This window comes from Cygnus atratus, chromosome 7 (genome assembly GCF_013377495.2).
Source record: "Cygnus atratus isolate AKBS03 ecotype Queensland, Australia chromosome 7, CAtr_DNAZoo_HiC_assembly, whole genome shotgun sequence".
Lineage (NCBI taxonomy): Eukaryota > Metazoa > Chordata > Aves > Anseriformes > Anatidae > Cygnus > Cygnus atratus.
In genome coordinates this window covers 34,861,652-34,878,334 of record NC_066368.1, presented here as the reverse complement: position 1 = coordinate 34,878,334, position 16,683 = coordinate 34,861,652, and the positions used below count along the sequence as shown (strand labels likewise).

At 41.7% G+C, this 16,683-nt stretch overlaps 1 protein-coding gene across 3 annotated transcripts in view; it reads right to left on the bottom strand.

Annotated features, from left to right (window-relative positions):
- DLG5 (discs large MAGUK scaffold protein 5) overlaps positions 1 to 12,077 on the bottom strand; it is a 107,996-nt gene extending 95,919 nt beyond the window's left edge. For all 3 annotated transcript variants that reach the window (XM_050712030.1, XM_035541114.2, XM_035541122.2), the window contains exon 1: positions 11,258 to 12,077. In XM_050712030.1, the coding sequence (XP_050567987.1) occupies positions 11,258 to 11,561 (304 nt within the window). In that variant the 5' untranslated portion in view covers positions 11,562 to 12,077. The remainder of the gene's footprint in view (positions 1 to 11,257) is intronic.
- Positions 12,078 to 16,683: the final 4,606 nt, after the last annotated feature.

Here is a 16,683-nt window from a genome sequence, read left to right as displayed (position 1 = left end):
CTGTCTTAATAAACTGTCTTTATCTCAACTCACAGGCTTCACTTTCCCGTTTCTCTCCCCCATCCCAGAGAGGGAGGGGGGAGGGTGAGCGAACGGCTGTGTGGTGTTTAGCTGCCAGCCGGGCTAAACCACAACAATGTTTTATGTTTTTTTAACATAAAGAGACACATGTGTTTCTTGTAATTTCTTCAAATCAGAATTTACGTAATTTTGAGAAAACTAAGCGATTTTTGAATCTCCCCTAAAGCTAACAAACATTGGTCATTAACCTAAGGACATGTTTTAAGGGAATACTTAATGATTGGCTTATTAATGCTTTCTTATATATGCTTATCTTGTATAAAGCCCAAGTGGGTCTCAAAAAAATTGTTCCTGGATTCTTTAACTTACAGTGCCACACAGTATCTCACCAACACTATAAACAGTACCTAAGATCATGCTGCCAGGGAAGAGATGGGGAGAACAACACAAGTACATTTATATTTAAATTATCTAGTATTAAAAATAAATAACTTCAAAATACTCCATTTGATCACCTTTTACGATGTTTATGTTTTTGTGCATGCGGTAGTACAGGTCTCTTAACGCCACCACCACAAAATGATGCCCAGTACTAGATCACAAAGGTTGCAAAGAATCTCTTTAATACTAAGTATTCTACATTAAATGCAAATATTATTCAACATCTGATATTAGTCACCATTAAATCAAGGGCCACAATCTCCCAGTTTCACCTACAGGGTCAGAAATTCTAAAAACCCTACGATCCAAAGTCAACTTGCCTCACTAACAGGGAACGATTTCCAAAAATTGCTCTAACCATGGCAAATTTCTTCTCTCACAAACTATAATTTCACCACAAAGTGGAATGCATATTTCATCCACTCTCTCCTTCCAGCTTTTTTTTTTTTTTTGTTAACTAGCCATCTATAATCAAAAGAACACAGTTGAACATGACACAATTTTACCAGATGCACAACTGAAAAGAATGCAAGCATTTCTGAAATACATCATCATAAATTGGGAAACTGATGCCATCATCTCTGGTTCTGAACAAACAAAGAAGCCAGCAAAAGAAACAATGAAAACAAACATGCATATGTTCTTGTATAAGTGAATACACACAGCACACATAATGAAATCATTCTGTTTCCCTTGTATTTGGCCAATATAAAATGTCATCAGTTTTAATTCCTTTTTGAGGTCTTGTCCTATAACGTACTGATATCAAAGAGTTACCTAATCTTGAATTCATTCCCACTTGTCTTTGCTTCAATACTCACCCACTCCTGGTAAGGTATGAGTAATCTTAAAATGAATAACAGAAGGTTTAACAGCTTGTATTGGTGATTATTTTTTTTTAATTTGTCCATTAAATAATAATGTAAACATTTCCAAGGTCCTGTGAGGTAGTGTTGCATTTTTGTTTGTTTCTTTTTTGAAAGCACTCAGAACAAAACCAATACCAGCTGCCTATTGCTGCAGTCTTTAGTAGTCTACTAAGTATGCAAAGAAAAAAACATTTTCCCCCCCAGAACATCAATTTTCACGCAGTTTCGAGCACTACCTCACAACTGACCTTTCTGCTACAGTCAGAAAGCTGTCTGAAGAGCTCATAAGCTGTATCATCAATAAATCCTAAATCCTTAAGTTTTACCAGACTTCTCCTATGCCTGACTGCACAAAAAGCATTTTCACCTGTATTATGTGGAAATGCTACCAAAAAAATAAAGCTTGTGTTATACACAGGTACAGCAACTGCATCGTAATTTAATATTTCTAATACTAGAAATGGATGCCTTTCTGAACACATCGGAGGTGTGAGAAAATCAGTTACAAATAATTGCAAGTCCTTTTCATTTAAGAACAACCTGCATATATAAGAGGCTGACAATAGAAGTTTAACAATAAAAGGATGCAAAAAAAAAATACAAGTATTGCTATACAACATCGTAGCATGCTCTGATGAAAGCACATGATATCATATCAACTGTTGCTTTTCATTCACTTGCCTCATTTGTTTAAATTTATAGCATTGTTCAACATCAGAACTACTTATCTTACTGCTCACATGCTATAGGTAAGTTTCCAAAAGTATAAATAGCCCAACAGGAGCAAGAAACTTCCAGTGCAAACTCATACTCAGTAACTCACCAGTAAACTGAAATGTGCAGAAAAAAACACATGGAAAAAAAAAAAGCTAAGAGAATGGAGAAAAACTTATTAATGAAAGATTTCTAATATAAAAAAGGGATGAAATATTTAATGCAAGTCAAGACTTGGAGAATATATTTACTTAATGCTGCAATTATTTAGTAAAATCAGGCTTTGCTAGAATTTTTCAATGAGCAAAACATGTCCCAAGAACACATCTTCCACACACATTTTCCCAATGTCAGACAAAATTTTTTAATGTTTAAAATATTTGGATAGCAATGAAAATATAGTTGCACTCAAACAAGCACAATAAAAATAATTTCTGCATTTTGCTGTTTTCTTTAATTAGGATTCCATTCTTTCAACCTGAATACCTCATGTAAGGGACTAATTGAGACCTTTATCATTTATTTTTTCTCTTAATGAAAATATGCTGTTTTATACTGACTAGCCTATGTAAGACACTACAATAGCTATAATTTCTGGTTGCCTTTAAGAAAAAAAAAAAGTACTCTGATAATTTCCTCCCTTATTAGCATGAAGGAAAACAGTCTGGCTACTGCTAACAGATACCAAATGTTTCTTCATTTCATCTGTATCTATTTACCCCACTTCCAAAAAAAAAAAAACGTTTCAATAATTACTGTGGTTTCTTGTCTTATACAATAATGGTAATGTATACAACCATACTTCAACAAAACCTGAAATTTTGAGGATTTTTTCTTTGTTGCTCTCTGAAATGCATTGTAGCAATAAGCTGAAATGTTCTAATAGGAGAGAACAGGTCTTCAAATTCTCACTTACTTTCAATACAAAGTTTTTTCCCCAAGAAGTGTTTTTATTTACATGAGCAGAATGTATTAATGTCTGGACACTCATGATGATTTTCAAGATTAAGTTAAGTTCATACCCAGATGTTTTCTTTGTGGTGATGCATACAGCCTCAAAGAAAACCTTTAGATAGTCTGATTTCACTACACTCACTTGCACACTACTTGAAAGCCAGATAATCACATTTTAAATGCGAAGTAGACCTTCCAGAAAATCTCTGCAAGCATTCACAAGATTGTGTAGGAAGTATTAAAAGAGAACTTCAAAAACACATAACAAGAAGCTTTCCTGAGAAAAGTCACTAAAACCATATCCATCTCCTGCTGACTTCTAGCTGAAGAGCTAATGACAATCAACCGTTCTTTCTTCAAGAGGATCATGAGGAAGACCTAAAATTATGTTAAGTGGTGAGATCACATGGCTCAATCAAGAGCATTAAATCTATTTCCTCCTAAACTTATTTTTCCATGTAAGTACACAACAGGAGAACACTATCCACAAAAACAGTAAAGGACATAATATACATATCCATACCTGCTGGCCTGCCTGTCTCAGAGAAAGAATACACTCAAAAAGCAAGGATTTTGGTGCACTTGCATCAACAGGATGCAGCTCATCTGCACAGAGCACTTGGAAATTTTCAACTAAATTACAGACCAATCCTCAAGACAAAATTTCCTGTACAAGCTCCTTTTAAGTATTACTGAAAGGAAAAAAAAAAAACAGCTCTCAGCCATATTTACTGAGGCCCAATGTATAAATGGCAGCTTACTGAAGATCAAGACATCGGTTAATCCGAAGAGCTTCATATACAAGGCCTTGATCCTGCCTGCATATGCATGTGTCCAACTTGATGCATATAAATGGGGATTACTTCACATGGTCAAAAGCAAATACACAAATAATACCCATATCCATGAATCAGCAACTATGGCCAGGTACAATAAAAAGCTATGGTGAAAGGAGAGGGGACGCATGAAAGTTCTCACAGTGCACGTAAACAGTCGTGAGAAAAGTTTCTTGATTTATCATTGGAATTTTTTCCTGTACATTTCTGAATACACAGTTGTCATTTACATAAAACGTTTGCCAAAAAGCAACCCTTGGTCTGCCAATTTTTCCTCAACCCACCAACTGCCCAGCTGAAACATTCACTGGCTTTACATGTCCTCTTGCCTTGTTTCTCCATCTAGAGGGCCAGTTGTATGCCTGGAAAACTTCTGAACCAGGTCATAATGTGCCATTTTGAATTCAACTCCTTTATCAGCCAATAATTCAAAAAAAAAAAAAAAAAGAAAGTTTACCAAAATACAAATAGCAGCAATCCAGAGCAAGCTAATTAATGCTGTGAACAAGCGAACTGCTGAGTAACTCAGCCCAGGAATTGGGAAACTGGAGATTGCAGAAGCTGAGGGAGAAGGCAGTAGCCTGCTCTTAACTTCCTCTGACATGAGTTTGGGTAAAAAGGGCCCTCCAGTTGTATTATGTTATTCTGCATGGCCCAACAACCACACGTCATCAAGAAAAATATCTTTAATTGTTCAGCCCAAGTGGGCAAGTCATTGTCAGCTTCTTTAAAATGCAGCAGTCCTCCGTATCTGCTCTATCCCCAGGTTCTTAACCCTGCAAAGAGCATCCTATAGAGATCAGATCCCTCTCACACAACAGCTCACCAAAGGCGTTCCCAAATTTGATCTTACTTATTAGTTAAAACAACAACAGATGCTGGTATAACACCTATCACCATCAAAACAACTGTTGCTGCAACACAGCCTATGGTGAGTTCATAAACACACCAATGACACAGCAAACACTGTACAGCAGGCATTTTTAACTCATTTCTGAGCAATAGTGCTGTGGGTTTCCTTGAATATTTTACTAACTTTGCTTTGTATTGACAAGAACTAATATCCCAGAGTGACACCCAGAACCCCCAAACGTGGCCCTCTTGGAAGAAGAGAACTCAAATGTTCAAGATGCAGTTAAGAGTGCTCGTCTCCTCAGGGGACAGCCCGTTCTTGGATGCTTGCATTAGAAAAGTATTGGTTACCCTGAAGTCAAAGCTCAGTCAGTGCAACATTTCCACCTCCTACAACAGGATGATTCAGTTCTAAATCAACACCATTTACTAAATAACAGCTAACGACTTGTACCTTGAGGGTGATAAATAATGTATCAGCAGCAACTAAACAATATAATTTAGAAAATCACAGAAGCATAGATTATGTTAATAAAGCCCCAACTTTATTATTATAAATCTTCTACAAAATTATATGCACCAACATGTTTTGCTACCTAGATAATTTTTAGTTTTGTTACACGTTCAGCATTTCAAGACTGTTTATATATAAGAAGTAGGAACACCCTGAAACATGCTGGGCAATGAACAGCTCTGAAAGATAAAGTAAGATCCTGAGAACTTACAGGATAAGAGGTCTTCAAAAAAAAGTGCAAAATTGAAGGAATTTACCATGACTTACTGGTATATGTTTATTGATACAGATTTTGATTAAGAAATTGTTGTGCTATAAAAAAAATAATGGAAATAGCAAGTAGGACTGAGGGGAAAAACATGAAAAGTTAACAGGACCAAGGGAAGCTAAGAAGCAAATAGAAAGAAACAAAAGGGGAGGAGGAGGTCAGAAAATGGTAAAAGCAAACAAAGGAAAAAAAAGTTAGCTCAAATTGCAAGCTGTTAACTGAACTGGAAAGCCCAGAGTCACTAGCCATGTGGTGGCTGCAGTCTTCACTATCTAGGGCAGAGGTCTAAAAAGCTCACAACACCATTACAGCTGCAATAAAACAATAACGTTAAGAATGATCGTTCAATTAGTCTATAGATCTGAAACAAGCTTAGATAGGCAATCTCTAGCTTGAACAACTAAGTCACCAGTTACAGAAAGCTGTTGGTTTGTTACTGACCATGTCTGAAAGTGAACTGCTGCTATTTCAGAACACCCATGAGAGTGACAAGTTAAAGGAATCCTTCAGAAACATATCACACTCTGCTCTGTTTTATCATTTTGTAAGACATCAAGTCCTGTATGTCTCCAAAGCAGCTCAGTAGCTGTATGTGCTGATACCACAAAAATTACTAAGGATTTTACACTGCCAAAAACAGTGGCCCAAAGAGTTTACTCTGGCTACCTTTCTCCCTCCCATCTGAGGGAAACAAAAATGCAATAGAGAACCACCACCCTTAGGGCTTCTGAACTGCTAAAACAATCATTTCTTTCTTCAGGATGGAGAGACTACTTCCATCCACTTATTATTAACTATTTAGTTGTGAACACCCCTCTAACACCTGCCAGAAGCTTCCTGCATTTTTTTCCCTGATACTTCCAAGAGACACAGTGTATTTGAGATCATCAGAAGACACAGGTACTACAAAACTAGCACTGGGTATTTTAGCAACTTTAATTACTGCTCATCACTGCCAGAGACCTGTATTTCTCCTAATGTAAGTGACTTCTAAATGCTGCCTGCTTTTTGATCTGCACCATTTTTAAGAAGTCCTCTAAGGAGGCTTGAGATGCTACCCTGAGAACTAATAACAGGTCTGAAAGAACCCAGACATACTGCTCTACTTCTCCCACTCTTCAATTTTCAGCAGTGGAAGAGAGCATAAATTGTACGTAATTGCAAAATTGCCAGTTCAGTCCTTGAATCAGTGAATTATGCTTTTATAATTTCTCTTCATTCTCCCTCCTTCCCCAGGGAGCGTACACTTCCAGTGTTATTTCTTATCTTCTCCCTCTCTCCTCCCAAGCCTCCCTGCTTTCCCACTTACTCCTGCAGGACACCACAGCCTGTCTCCGTATTTCACAGCTTAACCACTCAGGGTCTTGGCTCCTCGCTCCAGCTCCCTGGCTCTTCTCCCATCATGGGGCACTGTTTTGGGGATGGGGGAACAACGCAGAGACCCCAGAACCAGCCCTGAGCTGTTGTGCTCCAGCCTCCTGGGGATGCCCTGAAGTACTGCATTTCTTCTCTGCTCCTTGCCCCCAAGCTGCCAGCAAGCAGAGGGGGTCACAGCTTTCCACCTCCACACTTCATACATACAGACAGGCAGTGTGTCCTCTTAAATGAGGACTACAGCAATATTTACCAGTAAACTCTGACCTAAAATCAGTTCTGTCTGAAACACTGCACATTTTTCTTTTCAAATAACACTGAGGGAGGAAATTGATTTAATCCTTCTAAAAAAAAGTTTCAATTCTAACTTCTTTCTACTCCTATAAATGTCCACATTTACTTTCTGGACTGGAAATTAACTTTATCCTTGACCAAACAGAGTTAGGAAAAATAAGGCTCATAAAATAATAGAAGGAAACTATTCAAAGTCAATTTTCAACCATCTTCCTTCTTTCCTTCACACCCCTTTCAAGAACTTGTTTAAAAATGCAATCAATCCAGAGTTTTAAATTTTGAAATTTTAAAACTAAAATTCTAACCTTGAATTGTATAAATAAAACATCTCTGAAGACTGACATGCTCTGCTTTTAAATTCACAAGGGTGCTGAATGCTTACAGGTAAAGAAAGTCATTATGTTATTACTAATCTTACAGACGCGCTTACTGCAGCAAGATGGTTACGGAAATTAAGAAAATCAACTGCTAACGTAAAAATGAGATTGTGAACCTATGAGTTTAATAGTTTTGAAACAAGCAGCAAAGCTTTTTAAGTTTAACAATTCACTCAGCTTGAGGATACAGAGCTGGGAGCACCTTTGCAGCCACTCTACAAGTTCATATCACAAACGAATTTCAAGCATGGCAACCCAAACAGCCTCTCCTACTTTTTTTTTAATTATTATTTCTAAAAATCACAAAAATAAATAAATATTTAAGTACAAAGCCCCAACATTATTTTATGCAGCCTAAACAGATGTGTTTTGGCCATTTTATTAAATTAATAAAAAAACTTTAATAGCATTTTTCACAAATACGTATCTTCTGCTGTATTCTTGGACAAGTTTTATGTTAAAGAAATGTGTATTACATGAATGTGGAAGATCATTGGTTTAGTAGGTATCTGAAACACAAGCAACTTCTCGGAAGTGATTTAAGTCCACATTAGAAAGATATATTTGACTACCAGAATACAGTATTTCTCACATGAACAATTGAGGTAATTTGCCCAACCAAGTATCAAATAATATTTCCATGGCTCACCAAAATAAAGAAATAAAAGCAACTAGCACACTACCTAAAAGAAAGAGTAAGTCCCTGTTCAAAAAGCACTGGGAGATTTTAAATCAGCAAAGCATTCGCTTTGAAATGGACAGAGCCCATTTCTCACAAAAACACTTGCACAGAAGTGTAACATAATAACTAAAGGTATTATTGAAGGAAGAACTGAACGCCAGCTCTAAACATGACTAAGGAAAACACAGCTAATAGTACTCTGTTTATTTTTTGCTTTGACAAAAAGTAGTTGCCCTTTTGATTTTGCACACTGTTGACTGACACTGTTAAAGCACAGTATTCTCAAAGTAGAAATAAACAAGCTTACAAATATACATTTTATTGTAAAAACTGTCATCAAACCACTACAAAGTTTTATATTTAACACAAGCAAATAGAAACTACTGTAAAGGACAAAGATATTTAAACAGGGACTGGACTGGGAAAAATTCTACAAAGAAAGCAAGCTCCTTGTAACCTAATTACAGTTACCACACTTGACGTCTTTCAGCAGATACTAGTACCCCAATTCTTTCCCTTTAGCCATCAGAACAGCTGTTGACTTCCTTTCCTGTTGTGTAGATAAATACTTATAAAAGTGTCAGCTATACATTGTCCAGCCAGCCACAAGAGCTGTTGATATAAACAACAGCCTACACTTCCATCACAGTTCACATGTTACGTTTCAAATCTGAAAGGAGATTACATTTAAAATTGGACAGACAAAAACACAGGGTTTGCAACGGAAAAACAAAGGGAAAATGCAAGCCTAACGACACACCACACACATGGAAACGTAAGAACAACTCTCTCACTTGTGCCATGAGCAGACTACATGTGAATTCTACATCTCTGAACCAAACTACGTTGCTGACTACCTTCCTGTTTCTCTCACAGCAACATCGGATGGAAGAAAGGAATTAACAAATACTGCTAAATTATCAGTTATAAATAATTTTCACCTAAAACAAGCATTCAGGAGGTGTCCTTTACACAAGTATGCCACTGCAAACTGTCATTTTCCATATGCTAATGGTAATTCTAAAAATTAATTCAGCCAGACAAGTTAAGTTAAAGGGGTATTTAAGATGGAAGTGTTTGTTGTGTCGGGTTTTTTTTCCGCCTTTACATAATATACGCTGAGCACTGTTTCTCTCGAGTATTTTAAAACCAGAATCCAACAGCATTTCTTACTACTATGTTTACAGTTTGCTACTACACCAAAAGAACAAAAAGCAGCTTGACTCATCCGCCTTCAGCATCCACAGTGAAAAGAAGTAAAAATCCTAAGTGGCAAGACAACAGAAGATGGGTGGTCAGACTTCCTACAGGGAGACACTAGAATAAAACCTGGTTACATCTGAATACAGGTTCAAACAAGAACCTTTCTACTGCACTTACCCTCAAACATTAACCCTTCACATAACATATTCAGGATGAACTCGTACAGCGGCTGTGATTTTTCATAGGCATTCAGTGCACACACAGGCGGTCTCATGACTACTTACCATGAGACCTCCTCAGACGAGTAACGTGGGAATACATAGGACAGTCTTTGAAGGCTCGGGTCCCCTACCTTCATACATGCATGACAGCTTATCCCTAAGCTCACTGGTAGCAATCTTCTGCATACTCATTTGTAGACATGTTTATTGCAAGGCAAAGAAAAACAGAGCCCTCAAAGTTAGCTCTTCTTTTGCTTTCATTTATCGGTAGTAATGAAAACCACCCTGTCAGGGGACCATCCTTCCCCATGCAGATGTTAATAGAATTCAGATGATCCTCAGGACCACATTCAGTCAAGAAGGATATGGTTAGTTTTGCTAATTAAACTACATTTTCCTTGTGAGCTCAGTGTTGGGACATTCTGCAATTCTTCTATATTAAAAATAAGAAGTATTACTAAGTACAACATCTACTGCATTTTTTCCTGGCATTCACATTTTACACCTCTGTTTATAAGGCTGGGGAATGCTGGTAGCCCAGTACAATTAATATGTGTTCTCAACAAGACAAGCCCCAGCATTAATCTAATCATACAGAAACATCATGGGTCCCATTTCTGAAAGGCAGCAGTGCCCTCATCGCCCATTGATGTCAGACCACATAATGCCAGAAGTGTTGAGGTCCATTGTTTAGTCTGTTTTCCCTCTCCTGTGAGGTCCCGCCATATATTCATTAGGCAAGGCCATACACTATAACACACGGATATGAAACAAAACAGAAGACCCTGACACGTTTTTCTATTTGGCAAACTATTAGCATCAACAGCATAACTCAACTAGGGGCAGATCACACAGTGCAAATGCGCATACAAGCACCATTTTCCTAACAGAAGCAGCTCTGAAGAGTTATAATTTCTTGACCAAGTCCTATAGCCTGTAAGGGTCAGGAAACCCTCCCAGAGCGGTTCCTTACCTAAACAGGTAGTCACCCTGCAATTCCCAGAACTGGTAACAACAGAAAAAAAAACAACGCTCTTCTTAATCACTCTGCTTGTACGCACACTACAAGAGGATGCCTGCACATCGCTTGGACAAACACATATTCATTTATCTACAGATTTAAACACATATTTATTATTTAGTTCAATTTCAGTATTTCTCATCTAGAAACACTGCTGGACTTGAGAATTACCACCTCTTTTTTTTGTTGTTGTTTTGTTTTTCTTCTGAAGCTTGATATCGTCCCAATAAAAGCAGACTGTGGTGTGCAGAGGGGAGGAAAGTGAAGACCCCTGGGCCACACCCCAGCTTCCGAGGGAGGTTCATGCTGAACTCCTCTCACCTGGACGTGCAGTTACACCCACCTCTTCTCCTCTCTAAGCTCATCCACGAGCCACAACACCACAGCCCGCAACAACCGCGGGACCCCCCGCAGCAGAGCGCCCGAGGAGCCTGAGCACCCTATACCCTACCCGGAGCAGCCGGCGGAGCAGGACCCCCGGGCTCGTCCCCACCTCCAGCCCCGAAGGACCCGCTCTGCCCGGCGGGGCTGGGCGGGGGCAGCCGCTCGCCCTCCTTCCTCCTCCTCCTCCTCCTCCTCCTCCCGGCGCCGTGCCCGCGCCCCCCGCCCCGCTCACCCGCCGTCTCCTCCGCCGCTGTCGGCGCCCCGGGGACGCCGTTGAGGTAGAGGATGGAGAGCAGGTGGGGCTGCGTCTTCTCCAGGGCCACCCGCAGGTCCTGGAAGTGGTCCCGCTCCTTGGCCAGCAGCAGGGCGATGAGCAGCTCGGCCTTGCCGCCGCCCGCCGCCTCCAGGTCGCGCAGGTCGCGGGGGCCGAGGGCGCCGGCGGCCTCCAGCAGCTCCACCACCTTGTCCACCTCGGTCATGGCCTGCGCCAGGCTCTGGCGGCACTGGGCGAGCAGCTCCTTGTGCTTCGGCTCCATGGCGGCCGACGGCCAAACTTCGCCCCCCGGCCCCGGGAAGGCGCCGCCGCCGCCGCCGAACTTCGTCCCGGGGAAGCGGCGCCGGGCCGGGGCCGGGCCGGGCCGAGGGCGGCTCTGGCGCTGCCTCCCTGCGGCGCACGGGGGTCGGCCGCTCCTCGTCCTCCTGCAGCCGGCACCCCCCGGGCGGCGAGACAACTTCTCCTTCTTCTTCTTCCCCTCCTCCTGCCGCTGCCCCCCGGGAAAAGGGCAGGGGGAGCCACGGGAGGGGGTCGCTGCCGCTGCTACCGCCGCCTCCCGGGCAGCCGGCACCCCCGCCTGGTGCGGGGCGGCGCAGCCAACTTCTCTGCCCCGCTCGCTGCAGGCCACACGGCCCCAGGGCCGCGGGGCGAGAAGGAGGAGGAGGAGTGGTGGCGGCGGAGGAGGGGGAAGACGGCCTCAGCTCCAAGCGCCTCCTTTCATTCGCGGCCGCCCGCAGCCATGTTGGTTGCACAAGGCTGCCGCCTGCGCCCAGACGGGGCTGCGGCAGCGCATGGCGCCGCCCGCCCGCTCCTCGCCGCCCGCCGCCACCAGGCGCCACGGCCGGCCCGGCCCCGGCCGAGGACCGCCCGCCGCTCGGGGGGTCCCCGCCGGCCGCCGGGGGGTAGCGGAGGGGGGCGCGGAGGCGGGGCGCGGGCGGGGCAGGGCCCGAGCCGCGGCTCCGGCAGGAGGCGGGCGGCCGCGGGTAGCGCTCTGCGCCCGGAGGGGGCAGCACAGGGCACTCGCAGGTCCGGGGGGGCCGCCCCGCACCGGGCCCGAGGCCGTGAGGGCGACAGCGGCGAGACAAAGGCCCCGCTGCGGGCCGGGGGTTGCCGGTGGCCCCGCCCGTGCGGGACGCGCACCGCCATCTCGTGGGACCGCCGCCGCGCTGCAGCCCTGAGGGCTCCCGGTGCCGAGCCTGGGTCCTGAGGGGGTAGGAGGCCCGGTATCCCAGCAAAACATACCCCAGAAGCGCCTGGTTTGACCAAAAAGCACGAAATTGTACCGCCCCGGTTGGAGCTTGGTCCGTGAGGAAGTACAAAAATCAGAGTTTTCAAACAATAGATGTAAATACTATGTGTATAGATGTAAATATTATAAATGTATACATGTAGGTATGTATAAATGGCTCATCTTCCTCCAAATGTGATTGCATCTGTTTCATAAATCACCAGAGACCAGGTAATTTTCCAATATCCCCTTCTCGGCAGCTGTGGGATGCAACAGTTTCGCAAAGAACGAGTAACAGCGTGTGTCTGAAGATAAGCAGCCTGCAACGAATCAATAGCACCTTCATTTCCAAACAACGAGGGAACAGACTGCAGAACAACCACAACCACTCATAATCTGAAATTGATGCTTTATATGAAAGACCCTCTTGCCTTGTAGGTATGCTTCTGAGGTCCTTCAAAGATAATGGTGGCACTAATGACATGGCAGGGTGTTACCAGTAATTGTGTTATCCCCAGGAACAACTGAACTGGTCCGAAAGTCAGACTCCTGGCCAAATAACTGTATTCTACAGAGCTGGAGTCAGTGAGGTACAATGGGAAACAATTGTTTGTTAAATTTTCTAATAACACACTGATTCAGAGAACTCAGGTGTTGCACCCTGTTTCAAGTTATATTACATAGTTCAACGGATGAAGATGGTGTCTCTCAGATGTGAAAACAGCCTTGGGTTATGCGCATAATCATCATATGAATTCCAGTGCTGTTCTTAGAGGAGGCAGATACAGAGTAAAGGGATTTGGGGATTTTTCTCTGCCTTGAAGGTCATTATTCAAAGCAATCCTCTTGATACTTGACAATATGCCATGGTTTTGAAACAAGTTTTTTCATGTTTCATCCATTGTTACTTATGCTCTTGTAGATTCCTTTCTTCTAATTTTGCATCCCTGTTTGTCTTAGGAAGACTTTTACTAAGCAACACATACAGAGATTAGCTGTGTTGGCTAACAACTGATGTTGCAATACCTGCACACCATGTTCTTCCTAGATCACTTGATTTTATCTGAAAATATGCCTATTCCTCTCCCACAAACTTTAGCCTGTAAAGCAGTGGTACATGACAAAAATACTAATTAATCCTGGTCTACATGCATTTTTGTTTCAACTCAGCAAAAAGAAGCAGACGGGAGTGAAACCAGTGGTAAGAGGTAAGTCCTACCCGGGGTCACCCAGACAAGACAGACAGCAGTCACAAGAGTTGCTACGGCAGTATCCTTTTGTGCCCGCAAGGATGAGAATCATGTCACTGGCATCTTTCATGAGGTACATACTCTAGAAGACTGAATACTGAATAAAGATTGCACAACTTATTTGGCTATTTCACAGTTTTTAAGTATGAGATTTTATAATCTCAACAGCCTTGTAACAGTAGGGTTGTGTTGCACATGTGCTTCTGTAGTTTCCTGTTAGAAGAAGGAAGCATACCACCAAGTGCCATCACAGGGCATTTAGAATCAGAGCCACGCTTTAGATCTATGAAGCGGTCCTCTGCTCTTTAAATTAAAGACTGATCCTAGGTTTTTGTCCTCTGCCTGACTCAGGCCTGGGGTAGACAGGTGCTCCTGCGGGAGGCTGCAGTAGCAGAGTAACAGCAGCTTAACGGACACCTCCAGTCCCTTTCCAAAGTCCAGAGAGAGGTGCATCTTCACAAGCATTTACTCAGACGATTTACTCCTGCCTTTCCCAAATGCATGTCTTGGTCCTCTGCTTTCTCTTCCAAATGGAACAGTCTTCTGAGCCTGCAATGCCTGCCTCGCCTTTTTTCTTTCAGATCCTTGGCAGAAAATCCATGTCTCTGCCTTGCAAAGAATATACAAGAATTTACCCTGTATTTTATCACAGTTCCCAAAGACAGAAAGGTTTATTTCTTACTTGAAACTAACAAAAGGATTTTTTTTAATATGTAATTAAAATATGCTCTGTAATTAAAAGCTGTGCCAGGGGATGTCATGGGTGTTTGTGTAAAATTGGATTCAAGGCAACCTGACAAATTAACAGAAAAAGAAGATCATTAGATTTTCTAAGCTGCAGATTTGTAAACTAGGCTACTGGGAATGTATGCTTTGGGTGTTAGAAAAAGCCACTGACCTTCAGGGAGCGTAGTCGACCAGCAATACCTTTAGTCAGGAGTAAAATAATTGTTCTTTTGGAATTTCAGGGTAAGCAGCAAAAAATTAGGGTGTAGAAACAGTGTCGTGTAGTAGACAATCCAGTAATTAGTCATACTGACCACATGTACATGTCCAGGTTTTTATTCATTCCTGAGTTGCCTATACAGTTTAAGAAAGATTTAGGGGACAGAACAGGCATATAGAGGTGGAAATGGGGTTAATATTTTGATTCAATATTATATCTTCCTTACAGAAAGAAGTACAGAAACACTAGTGTTGCACTAGTGTTGCCTTGCGGAAATGAAGTACTCAAATACAGAGTTTGAAAAATCACGTAGGATGCCTTCTTGGTAAATAAGCGTCTGTGAAACTTCCCTCTCTAGATTGACAATGGGAGCAGAAAAGGGCTTTTATGCACTTTTCTTGCAGAACTGGGAGGACAGTATCATCCTCAACACAAGCATTGTTTCAGCAATTCAGAGTCTTGGAGCTGAGGACTATTTTTGTTTTTAGTCCATGCAACTCAGTGTGGTATACAAAATCCCAGCAAACTCCACAAGATTAACTGTGGAGTTATATTTATATAAATATATGTATGTATATATGCTCATAGTAAGCAAGCCCTTGAAAACGTTAAGAATAAAGAACAGCAGGAGCAGGAATCAACCTGTAGTACAAGACAATTTTTGTTTCCATACCTGTCAGTACACCTTTTTTATTATGCAATCATTATCACGCTTGTGTATGCAAACTCAGCACATTTCCTGAAATACAATGTTCTGTCATACATTCACATTAGAAACTAAGAAGAGATTCAAGTTAATGCAACCTAGCACAGTTCTCACTATAAAAGCGTATCTTCCATAAAGATTAGAAAAATTTAGATGGAAACTAAGGTGATTCTGAGCATCATGACAATGACATGGAAAAGGGAAAAATGAAAGGAGAGGATAGAGGAAGACAAGAAAGAGAAGGAAAGATAGGAAAAAGAACAGCAGAAAAGAGAAGCCTACCTGTTTTCAAGATGGCTTTCTGTGCTGTAATATAAAACATTGCACCCGCAATGACAGAGACTGTACCCAGTGACTGTTCTTCATTGCGAATTCTTTACTTCCCAAAGACATTAGGTAATGACATTTATATTGCACATTAGTGATCCACATACTGAGTGACACTATTGTGTTATTTTAGCTTGGGCTTTTCTGATAAGACATCCTTTGGAAACATCCAGGCTTTAAAACAGATTTCTTATACTCACTTTAATAGGTCTTACTATAGTCTTTCAGTGCCAAAAATACCTGTCACTCAGTCTCAAATACTTCATCCTTCTCTCCATCTACCTGCTACTGCTGCCTGAGTCCCAGCAGCAGCTTTGCTGCTAGAATTACACTGGCAAATCTCCTCAATATCATCAGTCTAAGCTATCAGAAAGTTTAATGCCCAAAAGGAGAGGATTTACTTGAAGACTAGGATTTTTTTTTCTTATATATAAATACGCGGGAGACATTTCATGTCCTCTGTAGTTTCAGAGCCCTTCGGATTCAGGTCTTCAAGCTTCATTGGCAGCCACGTAAGCTAGAAGCATAGTTTGGTAATGAAAGCTAAGCTTCTCACATACTCATGTGACTCAGGGAACCCAGAGTTTAAAGACAAATATTGAGAGAGTTACAGTAAGTTAAAGGAAGCTGACAACACTGTGTGGAGCCTGGGAAGGAAGATTATATATTCTCCCAGTAGGAGAAATAGAAGCAATTATAGAGGTGAGATTAGAGCCGTCTAGATACAAAGTAAACAAAGATTTTGTAATAGGCATTAAATGGAACAATAGCAGTTAAGCAGTTCTCAGTGGGAGTGTATTGTTCCAGACTGATATAACTGGAAGACAATAAATTAGTGCTTTGATGATAGGAAGGCGCTGGTTTAATGGTCCAGCAGATCAAAAGGCCCCGTTTACCCATTAAAAGGAAAGAGACGGGTATGTACAT